This window comes from Elephas maximus, chromosome Y, assembly GCF_024166365.1.
Source record: "Elephas maximus indicus isolate mEleMax1 chromosome Y, mEleMax1 primary haplotype, whole genome shotgun sequence".
NCBI lineage: Eukaryota > Metazoa > Chordata > Mammalia > Proboscidea > Elephantidae > Elephas > Elephas maximus.
Genome location: NC_064847.1, coordinates 11,346,098 through 11,369,555, shown reverse-complemented (window position 1 = coordinate 11,369,555; position 23,458 = coordinate 11,346,098). Strand labels below are relative to the sequence as shown.

Genomic DNA, 23,458 nt, shown 5'->3' with positions numbered 1-23,458 from the left:
TATGCCACTTCCTCCAAAAAATATACCTCAGCCTGTATCTTACATCTTATGTAGAAGTTAACCTTAAGTGAATCACAGACTTAAATGTAAAACCTGAAACTATAAATACAAGAATACAGTAGAAAAATGTTTGTGACCTTCAGTAGGTGCTATCTAATACTATTTAGATAATGCCAAAACATGATGCATAAAAGAAAATATTGATAAATTGAAAATCAAAATTGAAAACTTTTCTTTGCCAAAAATATTAAGGGAAGGCATAAACTGGGAGCAAATACTTGGAAACCACACATCTGTATCCAGAATATATTAAGGAATTTCCAAACTCAGTATTAAGAAAACAATATAAAAATTTCCAGTGTGTAAAATTTTGAAAATGCATATAAATTAACCAAAGAAGATAAATAGATAGGAAGTTATGGTCATTGTCAGTAGTCTTTTAAAATCACTCATTATTTTTAGGCCTGGAGAATCTGGAACCCTCAAAAATTCCAGATGTAGCTTTCCAGTTAACAGTCCTTTGGGGAAACTAGTAACTTAGTACAAAATTATACACTTAACATATAACTGAGTGATTCAGTTCCTAGGCATTTGCCCATGTAAAAACTTAAGTTTTCATAAAATTCCACGTGTGAATTTTTTAAGAGCATTATTTGTAATCGTCAAAAACTAGAAAGAACCCAAGTGTCGCTCAGCTGACTGCCAATTTTTGGTGCAGATAATGTGTGACTTCTATGTCTGTTTGCCAACAGCTCCCTCCTACTGTGTGAGGTATTTTCAGAACTGCCACTCTGCCAGTTTTAGCGGTACTTATGAGAATATGTGGAAAGGCAGCAGCTGGCAAACAGGCATAGAACCAAAACCAAACCCAGTGCTGTCAAGTCAATTCCGACTCATAGTGACCCTAGGGAACAGAGTAGAATGCCCCATAGAGTTTCCAAGGAGCGCCTGGCAGGTTCAAACTGCTGACCCTTTAGCAGCCGTAGCTCTTAATCACTACAACATCAGGGTTTCCAACAGGCATATAAGGCATGCGTTATTTACTGAATGCCTGTAAGCCGTAAGAAAAGAGCTGTTGACATATGAAACTACACAAAAGACTTACTTTGCTACATGGAAAAAATATATATATAATTTTATTTATATGATATTCTAGAAAGGGCTTCAGTATATCACTGGAGAATAAATCCGCAGTTACTAGGAATTAAGGGTAGAGGAAGGTTTTGACTATTAAAAGGTTAGCATGAGGACATATTTTGGGGGCTGATGGAATGGTTCAGTATTTCGATGCAGGAGCAGTTACACAGTTCTCTGCATTGGTTAAAACTAAGCTCTATAAAGAGTAAATTAAATTAAATTTTTTTAGTTGGCAATAAATTTTTTCAATTATGCAAGTCCATCACAGAAAAAAAAAGAGCCTTTTTAGCAAATTAAAATTTTTGTTATATCTTATGCTCAGCACAAGTGCACTTACACTGTTAATTTTATTCTGTGAGTAGAAAATTACATTAATGATAGTTTCTAGCATGGCCTGGGGTTTAGCAATAGCAGTTTTCATTTTTTGTACCCAAAATTGGTAATTTGGCTTTTTAGTATTATTTAGCTTAGATTGTAAAGTCCACTCAGATTGATGAAAATACATGATCTCTAAAACAGAGGAATTCTTTCTCTTTTGACTTATCCTTAAGGAATAAATGGTTGTGATCTTTATACTATTACTCAAAACTTAATAAGTAAAACTATAATTACTACTTTACTAAAGTAGTTATTGTAATACCCATGTAAGAGTGAGTTTCGCTTCTCCATTTTAATGGTATCTTTACTTGAATTCAGAATACATGTATATACTATGTTTCACAAAGCAACCATCATTCTTAAGGTCTCTGTTTCATGTTAATCACACCAGGAATTTTATGGTAATTCTTTGTCATTAAAGTACCATTTTTACTTTGAGCTTCACTTACACCACTCTTACACTGCATATAACATACTTTGGCTTTTTCTTACTTCCTATGTTCAAGGAATAAAGCCTTAATTTATATTTCTAATGCCATTTGTGGTTTTTGTTGTTATTTTGACAAATAAAATATGAATAATTTTTAATGTTTTATTTATTTATTAGGCTTTGGGGTGAACCTGTTAATCTGCGAGAACAACATGATGCCTTAGAATTTTTTAATTCTTTAGTGGATAGTTTAGATGAAGCTTTAAAAGCTTTAGGACATCCAGCTATGCTAACTAAAGTCTTGGGAGGTTCCTTTGCTGATCAGAAGATTTGCCAAGGCTGCCCACATAGGTAAGTGCTAGTTCAGTTTTAATATGGGCAAGTTTACTGGTCTTCTGCCTTATACCGCACTTAAATACTGCAAATAAAATTTTCACTACTGTTTCTGTACTAAAGTGGATTATGCCAGTTATTAAATGTTTAGATTATTCCCTATTCTGTAATTTTTCTTCTTAGTAACACTTGATTCTTTTCCCTGCAGCTGGTATCTTACTGCTTCTTCTGACCTTCTATGTTTTGTCATATTCTAAGGCATATAATGACATTTTCAAAAAAAACGTTATTTTTTCATATTATAATGAAAATAATCACTGAAATATTTTAAATACAGTAAGCTTAGAAGATGACTCGTGGGACTGGAGCAGTAATTTTCTATGAAAAGGATATTTGATTTTTAAATTACCATTGATTCTTGTCCGTTGAAATGTGTTAGATATATTTGCACCATTTAGCAAGAATTGAAAAAGCATTCCCTTTTGGCCTTAAATCAAAATGGAAATCATTAATGGTTCCTACTGCAAATAGATAACTCTTGGTTCATATTAATAGTTCAGAAAGGTCATTGATGGACACACACTTGTACCTGTTGACACACACTTGTACCTGTTGCATGGACGTTTCATTAAAGTTTAACTTCTTCTTGTGTTATCATTATTAATGTTGGTTTGAAATCCTTTCTCATTAAAATATCACAAGAGGATAGTATCAAGCCATTCTGTATAATATATATAGGCATGGGTTACCTGTAAGTGGGTAAAGTGGGTCCTATTGAAAATAGGGAAATGATTTGGAGAGGTTATAATCGATGTATGAGAAAATTTCACCATTGCCTCAAAGGGTAGTATATGTTTGTTCACTGGCTTGGCCAACTTTTAGTCCTTAAGAAAGACGTTTTATACTATGTGGACAATAAAAAGTATCCATCTTTTTTGGTTACTGGTCCTTGTCAGTCCTCAGTTTCCTACTTACTTTTCAAAATTAGTTCAGAATTATTTCTTTGCTGTACTAAGGTGTCCAGAGAGCAGATAAACTACACATTTTTCAAAACTAGTCTTGTTCTTTTTAGCTATTAAAGGATTATATGACAGTGTAAAGATCTAAGTCTTTTTCTTTTACAGGGCAGCATTTTTCTAGGGTATGCTACTTTTTACCTGGCATAATATTATCAATCCCATTTACTCTCTAAGATCTTTTTTTCTCATGTGGGCTGGTTAATGACTGTAGTACCAACTTGCATAGTAAGTAATTTACCCCCCAAGTCATCTGTTTTGTGTACCCTTTTTTTTTTTTCTAAGGAGCCCTGGTGACACAGCTGTTAAGTCCTTGGCTCCTAACCTAAAGGCTGCCAGCCACTCTGTTTCACCAAGATGTAGCTGTCTGCTTGCAGAAAGATTGCAGTCTTGGAAACCCTATGGGGCAGTTCTGCTCTGTCCTATAGGATCCTTATTAGTTGAAATTGACTCAGTGGCAGGCTTTTGGTTTTTGGTCTTGTTTTCCCTAACTGAAAAGTTTCTAAATGTAAGAGACTAATGCTTTTATATATGATAGATGCTGTTGAGATAGTTGTTAGATGAATGAATTTGATGGTTGAAATGTATACTATAAATTCCATGTTCTGAGTTTGCTGGTATATCCCATTGGAAATCTTTGAAAGTCCCTTTTTTAGAAAATCACCAGAATCTGGAATGATGGCTCCGCCTCCCATTACCTATTCTGTAATCATTTTTTAGAATATATGTGATTTTTAATTGTAATAAATATGTAGGTAACATTTGCCATTTCAACAATCTTCACAAGCTTCAGTTTAATGACATTAAATATGTTCATCACTTTGTTCAGCCATCACCATTAACCATTCCTGAACTTTTCTATAACCCTTATTGGAAGTTCAGTGTCCCTAAGCGTTGTCTAAACATTTTTATGTCCTGTGTAGGAGATCCTGGTGGTGCAGTGGTTAAGTGCTAGGGCTGCTTACCAAAAAGTCGGTGGTTCAAATCCAACAGGCACTCCTTGGAAACTCTATGGGGCAGTTCTACTCTGTCCTGTAGGGTCGTCATGAGTCGGAATTGACTCAATGACACTGGGTCTGGTTTTGGTTTTGTTCATGTAGAGCAGGAGACTAGATGCACATGGCATATTAGATGTTCCAAACTGTTTATTAGAAAAGTTTCCATTACAGAAACAGAAGAACATTTAAAAAGTCAGGTCATTAAATAGAATAGTTTTTCTGAACTTGATAAATCCTTATCTCTACTTTGGCATACTTTACTATCTAAACAGATACTACAGTTAGCAAGGTAGTAGAATATAATGAGCTTAAGCAGTAAGGCCACCACTCTGTCTAGAGAGCTTGACTAAGTTAATCATTCTGGTACCTCAGTTGTCTTGTCTCTGTAGTGTGGATGGTGGTATTTCTCTAGTCAGTTTGTTTTTAAGATTAGCAGTAATGTGTGTAATTAATCTCATACAAAGTAAGTGACCAATGAAGAACAACTGTTATCTATTAATAACATTCTATGATGGATGGATTTGGCATAATATATATTTTTTGTCAATGTCACAGCTAATTGTAACATTTAGAAACCTAAAGAATAAATCCTTTTGATTGTTTTTTAAATAATACCTAGGTATGAATGTGAAGAATCTTTTACAACTTTGAATGTAGACATCAGAAATCACCAAAATCTTCTTGATTCTTTGGAACAATATATCAAAGGAGATTTATTGGAAGGTGCAAATGCATATCACTGTGAAAAATGTAATAAAAAGGTATGTATTGTCCAGTTTTGTTTAAAATAATTATGATTACATTTAACAGAGCTGGAGGAAGTCAGAGATGTTTGTGTTCATCCTCCAAATTTACTTCTGTTCTGCCTCTGTTATAGTAAGACGTAAGAGTTTACTGCAGGTTTCCCCAATGTCCAAAAGCAGAATGTTCCTAGCAGAACTTTCACAAGCTGAAATGGAAAAGTAAAAGTGAAGTATAGTGAATTTTTATGCAGTTAACCATTAATTCATATGGAAAAATTTGGGAGCCTTCCCAGACCCTCCAAAAAAAATCTACCAGATAATACCAAGTAACACATAAAATCTAAAGTAACAGTAACATAGAGTAAAAGCAGAAATGATATGATAAACACAGAGCCTATATAAAGTAGAAGTAACGTTTATACAGTATAGTTTCACTGACACAGTTCATATCTATAGCAGCTTGATGCTAAGATGCTGAGTGCAGTTCCTGAGAAAGGAGCCTGGTGACGCCACTCTTCCTGCTCGTTGCACGCAGCCTCTTTAAAGGCTCCCTGCAAAACAAACACTGAACCCTCTTCAGATTTCTTTGGTTTAGAAAAACTGGTCTTTCGTAAAAGCTAAATGGAATTAACCAAACTTCTCTTGAAAGTCGAGGATACCTTTTATTACTCTTTGTAATACTTTGAAAGTTACATAGATCCACTCCTTCTCTTCTGAACTTAATTGCTGATGAACTCAAGTTTGAAGAGTTGATAGAAAACATTTCTTCAGTGTTACTCTTCATGTCAGGAAGATGGCTAGTTACTCTATTTGGTTACATTAGATTTTCACAACCACTTTTAATTTTAACCACCAAAGCTGACACTTAAAGTCACCCATATATAAGAGAACATGACAGTTTTCAACAGCTCTTTGGAAATACATATTATACAGTAAATAGTAAATTTTTTCTCGGCTCTGATCTCCAAGTTTATTGCACATAGCACTTAGTGTATTACATGGCACCTAATTGTTAATAAATGTTAGCTACTGTTAGCCTCGTTGTACAGTGGTTAAGAGCTCAGCTGCCAACCAAAAGGTGAGCAGCTGGAATCTGCCAGCCACTTTTGTAATCCCATTGGGGCAATTCTGCACTGTCCTATAGGGTCGCTTTGAGGCAGAAGCAACTCAGTGTCATTGGGTTTGGGTTTTTTGTTTGTTTTATTATTAACTTACAGTGCTTCTTCAGTTTGTTCACAGCAAATTGTATTTGTTCATAAAAGTAAACATCAGACAAGTTGATGTGTTCAGATAGCAGTAGCAATATGGAACAATATCACCAACTGTGTGTTACTAATTTTTGCGTCTGCAATAAATGACAATGTACATATTTTTAGGTTTGGTAAATTTCTTTAAAAGGCAGTTATGACAGAACTGTCTTGATCATGTTTGTTGTTTTATTCATTTTTTTACAACTGTGTTTAGATTTAGTCCAAACATTTTTTAATTACATTATTAAATTCTACATTTTATTTGGGTTATAAGAGAATATCTAGCTCTGTTCTCTGTTTATTGCAGGTTGATACAGTAAAACGCTTGCTAATTAAAAAATTACCTCCTGTTCTTGCTATCCAACTGAAACGATTCGACTATGACTGGGAAAGAGAATGTGCAATCAAGTTCAATGATTATTTTGAATTTCCTCGAGAGCTGGATATGGAGCCTTACACAGTAGCAGGTGTTGCAAAGCTGGAAGGAGATAATGTAAATCCAGAGAGTCAGTTGATGCAACAGAATGAGCAGTTTGAAAGTGAGGCAGCAGAAAGCACAAAATACAGACTTGTAGGTGTACTTGTACACAGTGGTCAAGCAAGTGGGGGACATTATTATTCTTACATCATTCAAAGAAACGGTAGAGATGGTGAGAGAAATCGCTGGTATAAATTTGATGATGGAGATGTAACAGAGTGTAAAATGGATGATGATGAAGAAATGAAAAATCAGTGTTTTGGTGGAGAGTACATGGGAGAAGTATTTGATCACATGATGAAGCGCATGTCATACAGGCGCCAGAAAAGGTGGTGGAATGCTTATATACTTTTTTATGAACGAATGGACACAATAGACCAAGATGATGTGTTGATCAAATATATATCAGAGATTACTATCACAAGACCCCATCAGATTATTATGTCATCAGCCATTGAGAGAAGTGTACGGAAACAGAATGTAAAATTCATGCATAACCGAATGCAGTACAGTTTAGAATATTTTCAGTTCATAAAAAAACTGCTAACATGTAATGGTATTTACTTAAACCCTGCTCCAGGTAAGTATCTGGAATTAACTTTTTACAAATAAAGAATAATTTTTATTTCACTAGTAGGATTTCTTATCAGGCATCACTATGTGTTTAGTACTTATTTTTTGTGTTTTTTTGGTTCATGAAATCATTAGCTTCATTTTAAATGTCAGCATTTTTAGTTGCAATTGTTTTAAGGTCAGAAATTTTAAATAGCTGGCCTGCTGTGTAAACTTTCACTAAAAAGAAGTAAAAAAAAGAGAAAGACATAGCTTCAGTACAACAAAAGCACAGTCAATACTGTAAAATATATAGGAGACAAAGACTCACTTTGAGGCATTGATCAGTACAAATACATGCTTAAAAACAAAAACAAATTTTTAAATGACTACATTTATCTTTGAATGCCGTGTATTGGAACTTATTATTTAGAAACATAGAAAAAGATTTATTCATTATAACAGTGTTTTACTTAGCCATTGTTTGAAACATGGTTTAGCAAGGTGCTAAAATAAACACTAAGAACTAATGAGTTTTTTTTAGTATGGAGCTTGAAAATACAAATGTGTTTGATTTTATACTTTTTTATTTAAAGGACAAGATCACCTGTTGCCTGAAGCAGAAGAAATAAGTATGATTAGTATTCATCTTGCTGCTAGATTCCTCTTTACTACTGGATTTCATACCAAGAAAATAGTCCGTGGCCCTGCCAGTGACTGGTACATAGCTTTGGATTTTTATTTATATTGTGATAAACAGTTGGTTCAGTTCTTTATTATACTGCTTTATTTATTTATTTTTTCTAACCATGAGAATCGTATTTCAAATATAGAATAAAAATCAAGTCATGGCCAGAGAAATCTTACTAAAATTAAAATTGCTTGATCTTTAAAAATACATTTTAATTGAAATTGGTTATTTTTATTAGCTTGTGTTACATTTGGTGTGTTTAATCTACTTCTTCGTGAAATTATTATGGTTTAGCTTTATTGGATGAATTTGTGGCTTAAGATTAAACAGGAAGAGAAATTAAAATTATTATAGTCCTAAGTTTCTAATTGTGAAAATATGGAGTATAATTATTTTTAGCATCCTTCACTTTAGAAAAAGGTAAGGGGATGTCAGTGGACCCAGGAAGAGTTTGATAATAGATTTTCAGAAGCTTATACACAATCTCATCTAATTGAGTGCACTGCAATCAATCAACTATAACCATTGATCTGTAGAGTAGATCTGCAATTATCCCTTCACTATAGGAATAAAAATAAGCACATTACTAAAAAATTATATCATTGATTCTGTTTTGTCTTAGGTATGATGCATTATGCATTCTTCTCCGACACAGCAAGAATGTGCGTTTTTGGTTTGCTCATAATGTCCTTTTCAGTGTTTCAAATCGCTTCTCTGAGTACCTTCTGGAGTGCCCTAGTGCAGAAGTGAGGAGTGTGTTTGCAAAACTTATAGTATTTATTGCACATTTTTCCTTGCAAGATGGACCTTGTTCTTCACCTTCTGTATCTCCTGGACCTTCTAGTCAGGTAATTGCATATCTTTCTTTCTAATGGCAACCCTGGTGACATAGTGGTTAACAGCAACACCTACTAACCAAAAGGTTGGCAGTTAGAATCCACTAGGTGCTCCTTGGAAACTATATAGTGCAATTCTGCTCTGTCCTCTAGGGAAGCTTTGAGTCAGAATCAGAAGGCAATGGGTTTTTTTTCTTTCTGGTATTTAAATGCTTAAAAATAAATTCTGTGTCAGCAAGTTCAAATTGGCAGTCATATGTGCATCTGTTTGGTATATTTATCACACAAATACATGCACCATACATAAACAGGCTGCCATCGAGTCGACATCAACTTATAGCGAACCTATAGGACAGAAGTAGAACTGCCCCATAGGAGTGGCTGGTGGATTCAAACTGCAGACCTTCTGGTTAGCAGCTGTAACTCTTAACCATATGCCACCAGGGCTCTACATTCATACATAGTTACAGAATAATATCTGTGAGTTACATTAAGTTTGTTTCATGCTGATGAGCAGTAATTATTGGGCATTTAGAAAATATAGGGAAATGTCTGTTTATTCCATTACTTGCAGTGATTTTGTAAATGTTTACAATATGTATTCATTTAAGGTTTACTTACAGTGGTTATATTTAAGCCCTTTTAAGTAGGTTTTTTTTAAATGAAAAACCGTAACACATGAATTTCATTTCTGTTCTACAATTAAAGCAGCTTAAAACATGTACAGTAAAATGTACCCCACCTATTCATTTGATTTCATGAAAAACAATTATAAGTTTCTTCTGTAATCAGTTCTTCCAGAAATTTCAGCATAGCTCAACCAAATATGTAAACATGTCCTTTTTGTAGGCAGACAAAAGCGGACAGTTTTGCATGTTGTTACTGACCAAAAAAAAAAAATTTTTTTTTTTTTTTCTAATAGACATGTGGTAACTTAAGCTTGAGTGATCACTTACTAAGAGCAGTACTAAATCTTCTGCGAAGGGAAGTTTCAGAGCATGGGCGCCATGTACAGCAGTATTTCAATCTGTTTGTAATGTATACCAACTTAGGTAAGAATTTTACCTAATTCTGTTTTAGTGTATTATTACATACTTACATGCTAAATAATGAAGACTTTTTGATCAAGTAATACAATGTAGTATAAAATAGAAGCAACAGTATATATTCATAGTATTAAAACCCATGGCAGATTTTATGTGCAACTTCTTACGACAAATTTCTCATTTTGTACCCAAAGGGTATATGTGCACATATCTTATCCCTGCAAGTCCTGATGCATCGGTCCTATGTCTAACGCATGTTTTTATCTCCTAACATGGATTTTTTAAAATACTGGTTCCTAGGCACATCCCACATCAGAACTGAGAATCAGAATTCCCAGTACTGGCACAACAAATCCATATTCCTAAAAGATCCTGGATACTTGTCAGCTTTGGCAATCATTTTCTAAAGAACTTTGTACTTATTTGTTGCTGGGTTTTTGTTTTGTTTTTTTAATAATATTTTACTGTACTTCTTGGTAGAAGTACACAGAAAAACAGGCCCCAGCTCAACAATTTCTGCAGATACTGTTCAGTGATACTGGTTACATTCTTCACATTATGTGAACATTGTTATTTCCATTCTAGTTGCTCCATTCCCGTTAACCTAGTCTCAGAGCCTCCCCAACTATCTCACATGTGCTTTAGAGTATTTGTTGACAACTTGGTCTCATATAGATGGTTTCTAAAAGGGTTCACTGCTCATGGGTCTTTTCACTGCTCATGGGCTAATCTGGTATTTACCTAAAAGGTGACTTAAGGTCATAAGTCAGGGTAATAGCCTCAGGGATTCCTTCTGTGTCAGTGGATCCAGTAAGTCTGTGATTTTCTGAAAATTTGAAGTTCTTTTCCACACTTCCCTTCTTTTCTATTAGGATCCATCTATTGTGCTCCTAATCAGAACACTCATTATTTGTAGCCAGGCACCATCTAGTTTTTTGGGTTTCAGAGTAGAGGAGTTCGTGGTTCATACAGAACGTCCTGCACACTGGCTTATTCTCTTACTCTTGGGTTTCCTTCTTTCTCTTTTGCTTTAGATGAGTAGAGACCAACAGTTATATCTTAGATCGCTGCATGTATGCTTTTATGACCCCAGATGCTGCTTACCAGACCAGGATCTAGAACATAAATTTAATAATCTATGACAATTGCCTGAATTGTCTCTTGAGAGTATGTCCCAAAGTCATCAAGAAAATTTATCCCATGGGGTGATTGGTTATGTCTAAAGAAGTACCAGTTTCTGTGTTCCTTGTTTTATTGTCTATATACAAACACTCATAAATATATATGTATGTATAAACGTACATGTATTTTGGTTTTTGCTGTTAGGCCTTCTTGTGGTTGTGTGTACATACAACTAGTGGCGTGAGTTACCTTGGTTAAGCTGTACATCTCCCATTCTTGGTGCTCCCTTTTCCATCACCATATATTTTGAATATTGATCTGTGTATATATAGCTGTTTTTGTCATTTTATTAAAGTCACATCATACAGTATTTGTCCTTTAGTGATTGACTTTATTGCTGAACATAAAATCCTCTAGGTTTATTCATGTTCCAAGATGTTTCAGGAACTCATCATTCTTTATGACTACATATTATTCCGTTGTATGCATGTACCCCATTTTGTTTATCCATTTATCTGCTGAGGGGTAATTAGGTTGTTCCTATATTTGCACAATTGTAAATAACAATGTAATGAACATACGTGTGGATGTGTATGTTCATATCTCTTCTTTTAGTTTACTATAGTACATACCAAGGAGTGGATTTCCTGGATCATAAGGTAGCTCTGTTTCTAAGAGAAATTTATATCTTCACAGTAAAGAGAGATGAAAGTCCAAATTCAAGGCATCAACTCCAGAGGAAGGCCTTCTCATCAATCTTACTCTAGACAAGGAGCTTCTCTGAACAGGGACCCTGGGTCCAAGGACACACTATACTCCCAGCAGTGCTTTCTTGGTGGCATGAGGTCCCCCCCTCTCGTTTCTCTTTCCTTTTTATCTCTTGAGAGAAAAGATGTTTCAGGCCACACCCCAGGGAAATTCCCTTTACATTGGATCAGGGATGTGACCTGGGTAAGGGTGTTAAAATCCTACCCTAATCCTCTTTAACTTAAAATTACAATCACAAAATGGAGGATAGCCACGTAATACTGGAAATCATGGCCTAACCAAGTTCACACGTATTTAGTCCATAACAGTCCCTGTTTTTTCCAACACTAAATAGTTTAGCTTAATAGAGTTAGTTTTTGTTGATGATGTGAGGTATGGGTCCCGTTTCGTTCTTCTGCCAGTGCATATCTAATTTTGCTAGAATCTTAGACTGTTTTTTCTTTATTGAATGAACTTTGACTCCTTATGAAAAATCAGTTGTCCGTAGAGAGATGAATTTACTTCTGGATTCCCAATTCTGTTTCGCTAGTATGTGTGCGTGGCACTGAAACAGTACCATGCTGTTTTTATCACTGTAACTGTATTTTTTTTAATAAATAACAGGTACTTTTACATTTGTCAGCCACTGTCTGTTCTTCCTCAAAGACCTTTTCTGTCACTTTTCCTTTGCTTGATTCATGTTTTCCTGTCTCTTCAATGTGATTTGTAATTGACTATCTTTGAGGCATTTAAGACATTAATTTTTTAATGTTTATCTTTGTTTTTTTGCTTGTTTTTGTTTTGGTGTATCAGGAATTTAGCCTCTTCTCTCTCTCTCTCTTAGATCCCTTCCCTTCTTTGTGTTGTTTTAGTTATTTTGTGCTATTAGTCTATGTACAACTTTGGTCAGAAATTTCCTCTCACTGGTGGCTGTGATTGGTTGCACACACAGAAGGTTCATCTGTCAATAGGCATATATGTCTACCCTTAGAGGATTGCATGGAGATGTGAGAGCAGGTCCCTTCCCCAGTGTGTGGTGCCAGGTGTTGCGTCAAGAGTCCTCTGCTGTGCTTGAGGGATAGCGTGGTTCCTCCTTGTTTTGCAGGCTGTTAGTGCAGGCACTCGTATCTTTTCAGGTTTATTTATATAGTATCTCTGCCTCTGGCTATGTTTTCCATGCATTTGCCTTTCTGGGCTCTTTACCCAGGCATCTTGCTTGCTTCCACTTAAAATGACCATGAATCTCCACCTTCTTGCTGGTTTCATTTTTCTGCACCTTTAAGTCGATGGCTGGTCCAAGTCTTCAGCCCTCTCATTTTTCAGGGATCAAAAGTCATTTTCTGTGTCTGTTTTACTTAGTTTCTTTACTTTTTCTTGTATGGGGACATTACAAGTGCATCAATCTAAGTCACCATCTTAATCTGAACTCTGTAGATACGTTATTTTTTTTTAATAAATTGAAAGTAATATTTTAAATAAGTAATTCACTTAAGTGTAAACAAGTATAAGCCAAACTTCTGTTTTCACAAGTCCCTTTTTTAGGTATTGCCAGTTTATAAATCACATGTCATAAGTCCATAATATAATCTGGTCACGACCAGACTTAACGGTCTGATTCGGAGTAGAAGGACCCTGGAGGACATGGTCCCCAGACCTTGATAGCCCCAGACAGGAACCATTCCCAAATTGAACTCTTCAAACAGGGATTGGACGGAACTATTAGACAGGAAAATGATACTGATGAGGAGTGAGCTTCTTGGCTCAACTAGACACATGACAGTATGTGGGCAGCTCCTGTCTGGAGGGGAGATGAGAAGGGCAAAGAGGACAGAAGCTGGGTGAATGGACACAGGGAATAAAGGCTGGAGAGGAGGAGTGTGCTGTCTCATTAGAAGGAGAGCAAATAAGAGTATATAGCAAGGTGTATATAAATTTTTCTGTGAGAGACTGACTTGATTTGTAAACTTAAAGCACAATAAAAAAAATTTTTAAAGGTGGGGGGCGGGAGATAGGATGTGAGAGGGGTGCATAGGGAGCCTCCCGTGGATCGGCTTTTATTTTAAGCTGAGGGTGCTGTGAAGATTCAGGTAGTCATTGTATTATTTTTTATACCTTTGCGTGCGTTAAATCTTTCATATTCAATGAAAATATACATATATACATATAATCTGGTCATGATTTTTCCTGCCAAGAATAAGTAATAGATTTATAAATATTAATGTGAAATCCTTTAGGAGGATAGGACAGTGTGCTTGCCACACATTGTATAGTGTCTCCGCTGAGATCTGAGGTTGTGTCTTTTAATAAAACATTTATACTTCTACAATAAACCATGAATATTCACTCTGAGGGGGGGAGTGGCAGTTGGGTAAATGAAGACCATCAGTAGGTTCATGAAATTCATGCCATGTTTTAACACAAAATGAGTTGTAATCGAAATCATAGAAAAAAACCTTGTTTATAGAGCTTTTTGAATTGTGAACCTGTATTTATCATGCTCCTGGGAATGAGGAAATGAAGCAAAGAGTAAGACATTGTTTTGATAGGATGTAAAGTGTAATTATATGCTGAGTACCTGACCTAGATTTAGACAGTAAGGCAGGACTTGTTGACGAAAATGAGATGGGGAGCTGGTTGATAATAAGTTTTCTAAACAGTGAATGAATGGCAGGTGCAAAGATTTGGCGTGACATAATTGGGTCATCAGACGACACAAAAGTCAATCAGATTTGAATTGGTGAAAGACGAAAATGAGAAGAGTGATTGGCAGGATTCTCTATAATCATGCTGTTCTGGCCTTATAGGAGAGTCTGGGCCTTATCATGAGGACTTTAATGATTCCTTATAGAGATTTACTTTAGAAAGATCACACTGGCTGCATTGTAGAGTGGATTGCAATGGAGCAAGCCTAAAGATTATTTTAAATTTTTTTTCTTACAAATTATTATTCTTCCTTTTCTTATAGGTTTGGCAGAAAAGACACAGCTTCTGAAATTGAATGTACCTGCTACCTTTATGCTTGTGTCTTTAGATGAAGGACCAGGTCCTCCAATCAAATACCAGTATGCTGAATTAGGCAAGTTATACTCCGTAGTGTCTCAGTTGATCCGCTGTTGCAATATCTCCTCAAGAATGCAGTCTTCAATCAGTGGTAAAGTAGAATGTTCCTTTTTTTTTTTTTTTTTTAACAATATTTTTGAAATACTGCTAGCCTCATGTACTATTTGACTTAAAATCATTCTGAAGATACATAAAAATAAGAGTCTAAAGGTCCATGTATTTTGGAATGTTGTATTTTTAGACTGTTAGCTTTTTCACATGTTAAAAGGGGACCTTTTTCAATTTACCAGTTACAGTAACTAAAAACCTTACTTATGTAGTAGTTGGCTTAAGTATTGTTAACTTCTAGATTTTTTGACCTGAATGTCAACATTTATATTTTGAAATTTTATCATGTTAATATATCTGATCATTTGAATGAATTCTTCATTGTGCTTAGGAAATTTAAGGTCAGGTTTTTTTGTTTTATAAAAAATAAACTGTTAAAATTTTATGGAGAAGTCTATTAGCTTTTCATTCATGACACATCTGTTCTAGGTAATCCCCCACTTCCCAATCCTTTTGGTGACCCTAATTTATCACAGCCTATAATGCCAATTCAGCAGAATGTGGCAGATATTTTATTTGTGAGAACAAGTTACGTGAAGAAAATTATCGAAGACTGCAGTAACTCAGAGGAAACCACCAAACTGCTTCGTTTTTGCTGCTGGGAGAATCCTCATTTCTCGTCTACTGTCCTCAGTGAACTTCTCTGGCAGGTTAAAGGAAAATAAACATTCATATGTCCCTATAATTTGATACATTATTCCTTTAAATAAGTACTTCACATTGTTTTACCTGTTCTTAGGTTGCATACTCATATACCTATGAACTCCGGCCATATTTGGATCTCCTGTTACAAATTTTACTGATTGAGGACTCTTGGCAGACACACAGGTGGCTACCCTTTTTGCTTTAAGAATATTTACAATTTTTTGGTTTCTAGGAATAACTGAAGTTGCTAATTGCCAAATATATTGTTACCTCTTGGTGTACTATTAAATGTTTTACCTTTTTGAAAAATAACAGAAGAAAAATGCATTAAAAAGTCTGCTGCTTTATAGTTTTATTTTGTTCTTTTCGCTCAGTTGCCAAATTTCATGCTTAATGATAGTTTTCTTTAATATTTTTATATAAAGGTAAACTAACATAGACTTTTGATAAATATGTAAGTTCCAATAATAGCATTTTCAGATTAGAATTAGGTTATACTTGTTTTAATATTAGTTACACTAGGTAATATTTCATTGTCTAAAAATACTTGGTAGCCTGTAAGAAATTAGTATATGAGGAGTCAGAGTGATTATTTTTTAGAATTGAGATTATCTAAATAGCCTTCAAACCTGGCCCCAGAATTTTTCTATGGGTTTTTGCAGTAAAAACCCTATTACCTAAGAATGACAACAACAATTAGTTGCATAGCTCTGCCAGGTAACCCTAACTCTTCTCTCCACAGGGATTATGTTATAATAGTTTATTTTAGGAACTAAAATTATATACATATAATTTTACCTGTTAGTCATCATAATCATTAAAAGAACAACATAGTGCTTAATGATAAATTATAATAATCCTGAATTGCAGGTGTATTAGAAACATTAGACTTAATGAATTAATAGTTTCCCAGTTTATCATCATGGATTTCCAGTAGATCAAGTAATGTAAAAATACCATTAAACAATAAAACAAAAAAACAGTTGCGTGGAACAGAAATTTTTTAGGTGCCACTAATAGTCATTGAGTACTTATTTCAGTGTGATAAAGAATCTGACATTTTTTTCAAGTTTGTTTAATGGGATCTAATTTTTTACTGTTTTCTTTTAACAAAAATTGTAGGGATATGTAGTTTCCTATGTGATTTTTTATGTTTTCTTTAATCAGTTGCATTTTACCCTTCTTGTGTCACCACAGCAAGTGAGAATTTTAAAGATGTAAAAGCTGTATTAAATGTAGGAAATAATGAACTTTGATTTGACAAAATTAGTATGGTATTGTTATTATGACCCCAAGTTTAAAGCTATTTTTCACATAATGAGCATTTAATTTATGCAGTTAGCAGTAGTCAACAAATATTTATGGAGGTTTTCTGTGTGCCAGACATTTTTCAAGCCATCAGAGAAAGAGACATGCACAGTTAATACTGATGAAAATGATATTTGAAAACAGATGACACTAATGGTGATGTGACAGAAGTATCGAGTATCACTTCATTTTAAGTTTAAAAACCTGGAGGATAAAAATAGAATATATATTTCAGTGTTTCTAGTTAAACACCAAGAATCGTGTTATTTTTTTGTGTAAAATTAGTAAACTTTGAAAAACTATTAAAGGGATAGTTTCTTCACAAACTTCTTTTGAAAACGTGTATTGCAAAACAAAAACAAAGACTAAAAGCTTGCTCAGACTTGGCTTTTTCTGATTACCTATCGTCCAGGTAATGACACGGAAAGAAAAAGGTGCGTTTTTCTCTTTTGATGATGGTGTTATTTGTCGCCAAGCTGATTCCAGCTAATGGCGACTCCATGTGTTACAAAGTAGAACTGCTTCACAGTGTTTTCTTGGCTGTGTGGCAGGAGGGTAAGATAAAATAAAAAAACCAAACCCGTTGCCACTGAGTTGACTCTGAGTCATAGCAACTCTATAAAGTAGAACTGCCCCACAGAGTTTCCAAGGAGCGCCTAGTAGATTTGAACTGGTAACCTTTGGTTAGCAGCTCTACCACTTAACCAGTATGCCATCAGGGTCTCCAGCAGCAGATTGCCAGGCCTTTTTCCTACAGTACTACTTGGTGGGTTTAAACCACCAACCTTTAGGTTAGTTTTTGAGTGCAAACGGTTTGCACCTAGGGACCTTAATACTGGGGGGAAGGGGTAACTAGCACCATTTATTTCCAAAATTTTCATAACTTCAAACAGAAACTCCATACCCATTAAGCAATACTTCCTCATCGTCCTCTCTTCCCAGGACTTTATAACCATAATCTACTTTGTATCTCTATATATTTCCCTGTCCTAAATATTTAACGAAGGAACCTAGGTGGCAGAAGAAAGACTTGTGATCTACTGTAAAGATTACAGCCAAGAAAACTCTGTGGGGCTGTTCTACTCTGTCAACGTGGGGTTACTGTGAGTCAGAATCAACTTAATGGCATCCAGCAACAACAAGATACTTTATAGAAATGGAATCATGTGATCTATTCTGTCTGGCTTATTTTCCTTAGCATATTATTTTCAGGGGTCATCCATGTCTTAGTATGCATCAGAACTTTATTCCTTATTGTGACTCAGTAACATTCCATTCTATAGATACATTATATTTTGTTTATTCATGTGTTTATGGACACTTACGTTATATTTTCACCCTTTGGCTCTTATGAATAATGCTGCAGTGAACCTTGGTGTACAAGTATCTGTTTGAGTTCCTGCTTTCAGGTCTTTTGTGTGTGTATATATTTAGGATAAAAATGGCTGAGTCATGGTATTTTGTGTTGTAACTTTTTGAGGAAGAACAAAACTTTTCCACAATGGCTGCACCATTTTACTTTAGCACCAACAGTATATAAGGGTTCCACTTTCTGTGCATCCTTGTGAACACTTGATATTTTCCAGATTGTGATAATAGTCATCCTAATGGGTGTGAAGTGGTATCATTGTCAATTTGTTTTGTCTAATGATGTTGAGATTGTTTTCATGGACTTATTGGCCATTTGTGTATTTTCTTTGGAGAAATTTCTATTTAGGTCTTTTGCTCATTGTTTTGTTCTTCTATATAGTTTTTTTTTTTTTTTAATCTTATTTTTAAAGTGATTTTAGAAGATTTTGAAGAAAGTACAGAGAATTCTCATACACCTCCTCTATCCCGTACATACTGTTTCACCTATTTTAACATCTTTAATTTTTTGGTGCATTTTGCTCTGTGTAAAATTCTTATTTGATAATTTTTTACATCATCCCACTTCGTTCTGAGTTCCAATAGTTTCTGATGAGAAATTTGCTGTTAATCTTACTGAGCATCCCTGTTATGTGGCAATTTGCTTTCCTCTTCCTCCTTTCAAGCTTCTCTGTCTTTGGTGTTTGCTGGTTTGATTATATCTCAGTGTGGCTAAGTCTAGCTCACCAATTTGTTAGCTCTGAATTGGACAAGTTGTTTCACTTCCCTGTACCTATCCTCTTATCTGCTAAATCAGTTTATTAATGCTGTTGTTTAGGATTAATTAAATTATTACATCAGAACATTTTGAGTGGCACATGTTAATTTAATAAATGTTAGCTACTTACAGATAATACAAACTTTGTGTATGTTTCTTTTTTAGAATTCATAACGCACTTAAAGGAATCCCAGATGACCGAGATGGACTTTTTGATACAATCCAGCGTTCTAAGAGTCACTACCAAAAAAGAGCATACCAGTGTATAAAATGTATGGTAGCTCTGTTTAGCAATTGTCCTGTTGCTTACCAAATATTACAGGTGGGAGTTTTTCCTTTTTTTTTTTTTATTCTTTTTTTCAAAAGTCTTAACCAGAATTAAGGACTGTTTTAAAAGAAAAGAATCATGAAAATTTGGAGTTGGCATTTTAAGCTGACATTGAAAATTATTCCAGATTCTTTTATTTATTTTGTTTTGAAGGGCAATGGAGATCTTAAAAGAAAATGGACATGGGCAGTGGAATGGCTTGGAGATGAACTTGAAAGAAGACCATACACTGGCAACCCTCAGTACACTTACAACAATTGGTCTCCTCCAGTACAAAGCAATGAAACATCCAATGGTTATTTTTTAGAGAGATCGCAGAGTGCTAGGATGACACTTGCAAAAGCTTGTGAACTCTGTCCAGAGGAGGTAAAAAAAAGTTACTGGTGGGCAACAGATAGAAGTGGAAGAAAGAAAAGTAATTATTTTATAGCCCAGTGCTTATGCATCAGTGATTATATAAAATATAATTGTGTTGCATTATAATTTGGTTTAGTGTTTTGTATTGAATGATTTGTTCTTAAGTTTATAAGTCAGCTTCCTTTTGGAGGAATTTTTTTAAAAATCATATATCTGGGGAAGTTCCTTTTTTTTTTTTCATTACAAATTGTTTTATGTACAAGAAAAGCTGTTAAAGGGTCAGCTCTGAATTTTTTAAAATAAAGCTTAAATTAGAGAAATGAAAAATAAATTGGAAGTTGCTTATATAAATCAATGTGTATATGTGTTTAAAATTAGGAGCCTGATGACCAAGATGCCCCAGATGAGCATGAGTCATCTCCACCAGAAGATGCTCCATTATATCCTCATTCACCTGGATCTCAGTACCAGCAGGTAAAAAGGTGTTTTGCATTTTAATCCCCAGCACCAATTTTTGTGTTTTCTTTAAAGGGTGTTCAGCTTTTTCTTAAATATTTTATAAGTTATTAACCGTGACCGTAAGTAGCAAAGGAATTATCTAGTTTTGTGAAAATGACCAAAAGAAGGAATGGTTGGAGCAAGGTTGTGTTGCAGCTTGTTTCCACCTCCCTGTATAGTATTCTCTTGGGAAACTAGGTACCTGTTTTATGTTAGTAGATAGTTGGTATCTCACATCAATATCAATTTAATAAACATTAATTTTTAAGAGGAAGAATATCACATTTACTTTGCCCAAAGAATTACTGGCCATAAAAATGTCCAAAGTAACATCAAGGATTTGACTGATCTCAAAGATGGTTAACTATAAAAATGATACGTGAGAGACTAGATAGATGAAGACACTTTCTAAAAATAAGAACTTTAATTTAAAAACAAGAGTTTGAGGGGAAAGGTTCAGGGAGGGTTTTTATGAGTTTAAAACCACAAATGTGGCCAACTCAGATCTCTCAAGGCAGTTGCTCTTAACATGTATCGGAATCACCTAGGGAGGATTTTTTGAACAGATATTGCTGGGTACTGTAGTACTTTCTGATTCATTAGGTCTGTGATGGGACTAAAGAGTTCGCATTTCTAACAATTCTCCAAGTGATGCTGATGCTGCTAAGCTGAGCAACACACTGTAAGAACCACTCTTAGCTGAGCAGTTATTAGGTGATGTAACACTTTTTAAAGATAAAAATCACATTTTATCACAACCTCCCAGACTTGTGTACATTTTCTCAAAACACTGTCATTGTCCGTACCCTTACAATATAGAAAGACTTTAAGTTATTTATTATAAGGTAAGCACAAGTGTTTATAAGAGCTAATTCCTAGTAATAAATGTCTGCTTTTAGTCAAACTTAACCCAAGATTTTATTTTTCTCTTTAAGCTTAATATGTGAAACGTTTGACATTTAGGTCTTTTTCTCCCTCACAGAATAATCAAGTGCATGGACAGTCATACACGGGGCCAGCAGCCCATCGCTTGAACAACCCACAAAGAACTGGCCAACAAGCACAAGACAATTATGAAGGAAGTGAAATATCCCCACCTCAAATGAAGGATTAGTGAAATGCACGTAATAGTTCATTTAAAACCATGCACTCAGGACTTAGTATCTGAATTTTTTCAATGCCTGACTAAAATTTAAAACCAGAGAAACTATTCCAAAACAATAGGGAGTGGAGAGTCTATTCACCATCTTGTCTGCAGAATTTGTTTCCACCTACGGGGAAAGTGTATAGTGTTTTGTAATAAATGACAGATGCTAACATGTAAATGGAAAAGGTGTATATAATATATTGTTTGACTGTTAATTCTTAAGAAACTTTTTTTGATGAGATGCAAAGATCTATCGGAATAAGAAAAGTTAATTTTCTTCTATGTCCACTACACTCTGCAACCAGTGTTGTCGGCTTCATAGCAGCTGGATCAACTTCCTCACCCATTCCCACCTCAAAGAAAAGATAACATAAAAGAGCCCATCCATATCAACCACAGCAATAGTTTCTTGTTAATTCTTTGCTACTGGAGCCATTTAATGCTGATAACCTTTCAGTGAGGTAGCTGATGTGGGAGATTGGTGATGTTACATTGTTTCTGGATCTCTTTATTGCCGTTTTATTCTGGTATTGGGTTAATCACTTTAAATCTATAGTTATACTGTAACATTAGCATGCCTTCATACCATGTTAGTGGAGCCAGTGAGGAAAAAATTACCAGATAGCAGTTGTCCCAAGATGACAGTTGCCTTGCTCAGAGCTTTTACTACTTAACACCTAGGATGATTATAAAACAAAGAGAAATGTGACAAATAAGCAGTTTTCAGTTGCAAATATGTTCTTTACATTTAACATTTGACACTTCAGGCTCTTGATGGGATAAAGAATATCAAAGTATCTATAATACGAATTTTAAAACAAATATGCAAACTTTGTTATGCCAGAATATGTGGAACATATAGAAGAAGATTGTATTTGGTGTACTTGTTTTGTTTTTTGGTAGAATGTACTAAGTGAATCTTGAAAAACTTTGCTTTTGCTGGATCCCATTGAAATGGACATCATCAGAATCCCACAATATTTTGGAGTACTATTGCACCACTATGTCTTGCTGACTTTTTGCAAGGTCATAATTTTACTTGAAAGTAAGAATTGTCCTCTTTTTCCTTTATCCCTAAACTCTTATTGTTAGATGTGAGTTTTAATTTAAAAATAAACTTTTGGTTCATCAATATAATTCTGAAGTACCATTTCAGAATAAATATTTCTTTAAGAGTCCAAGAAACTCATTAGTTAATACTGTATTTAAAAAATTGTTAACTTGAATATGTGTAATATTTTGAAGCCTGTCTAAAAACCAAATATCCTTACAGATACAGCTCATCCTATACTATTTAAATATTTTGCTGTTTTGTTTTATAGAAATTATTTTGCTGAATTCACAAATAGAATTTGATTTAAGAAGAGTTTTGTCCTGTGGTGTGTGTTTGTTACCCTTTTGTTTTATTCTTAAAGACTAAACATTAATTCTTTACGTAGCATCCTTTAGTATGACTGATCTCTGGTTTCAATCACATTCAGTTTCTCTGCATAAAAAGATTCAGTCTTTGTCCTTAACTAAAGATTTACAGGAAAAAATTAAGATGAAAGCACTGTAAAAGTTTTCTAACTAAATCAGTTTATATATTTGTGTGATTTCATTAGCACAGCCTTACTGGTACTTTAATTAACAGATTTTTTTAAACAAAAAAGCTTAATTGGAACTGAACAAAGCAAAAATATAATCGTGTTTACAGGGGAAGGTTCTTAAGAACAAACTTTGGAAATTTTATTTGCAGTACTCTATGTAAATCAATTTGTCCATCTAGGTTTTCTGTAATTTAAGAAATTTAATACCAGAGAAATTCTGTTTTTAACTTATAATTATGTTACATCTGGGCTTGATAAGCTAAGAAGGAAGTGCTATTGAGATCTGAATTGGCAGATTTAAAATATTAATGAGAGAAATAGGTTACATTATTTGGACCATTAACTACTTAAACACATCAACTGAGAAGTAAGTCTTGTGCTTTAGGGAAACTTCAATGACTTCCCAAATGTGAAAAAACATTTTGTCTTTCTCCCTAGAGGAAGGTTCCAACCTTTGAATTTTCAGGCGTCTTTAAAGCGGATGTTGTTGTTAGGTGCCATCGAGTCAGTTCCAACTCATAGCGACCCTTACACAA

The 23,458-nt window shown here is 34.5% G+C and overlaps 1 protein-coding gene across 5 annotated transcripts in view; it reads left to right on the top strand.

Moving 5' to 3' along the window:
• LOC126069875 (probable ubiquitin carboxyl-terminal hydrolase FAF-X) overlaps nt 1-22,607 on the top strand; it is a 173,975-nt gene extending 151,368 nt beyond the window's left edge. For 4 of the 5 annotated variants that reach the window (XM_049873523.1, XM_049873524.1, XM_049873521.1 and 1 more), the window contains 13 exons: nt 2,123-2,296; nt 4,912-5,053; nt 6,593-7,343; nt 7,912-8,035; nt 8,629-8,854; nt 9,765-9,894; nt 14,723-14,908; nt 15,355-15,575; nt 15,665-15,753; nt 19,169-19,325; nt 19,485-19,697; nt 20,067-20,162; nt 21,169-22,607. In XM_049873523.1, coding sequence (XP_049729480.1) covers nt 2,123-2,296; nt 4,912-5,053; nt 6,593-7,343; nt 7,912-8,035; nt 8,629-8,854; nt 9,765-9,894; nt 14,723-14,908; nt 15,355-15,575; nt 15,665-15,753; nt 19,169-19,325; nt 19,485-19,697; nt 20,067-20,162; nt 21,169-21,300 — 2,641 coding nt within the window. In that variant the 3' untranslated portion in view covers nt 21,301-22,607. Of the gene's footprint in view, nt 1-2,122; nt 2,297-4,911; nt 5,054-6,592; nt 7,344-7,911; nt 8,036-8,628; nt 8,855-9,764; nt 9,895-14,722; nt 14,909-15,354; nt 15,576-15,664; nt 15,754-19,168; nt 19,326-19,484; nt 19,698-20,066; nt 20,163-21,168 lie in introns of those variants that run through there. The other variant, XR_007516092.1, reaches the window with a different exon arrangement.
• Nucleotides 22,608-23,458: the final 851 nt, after the last annotated feature.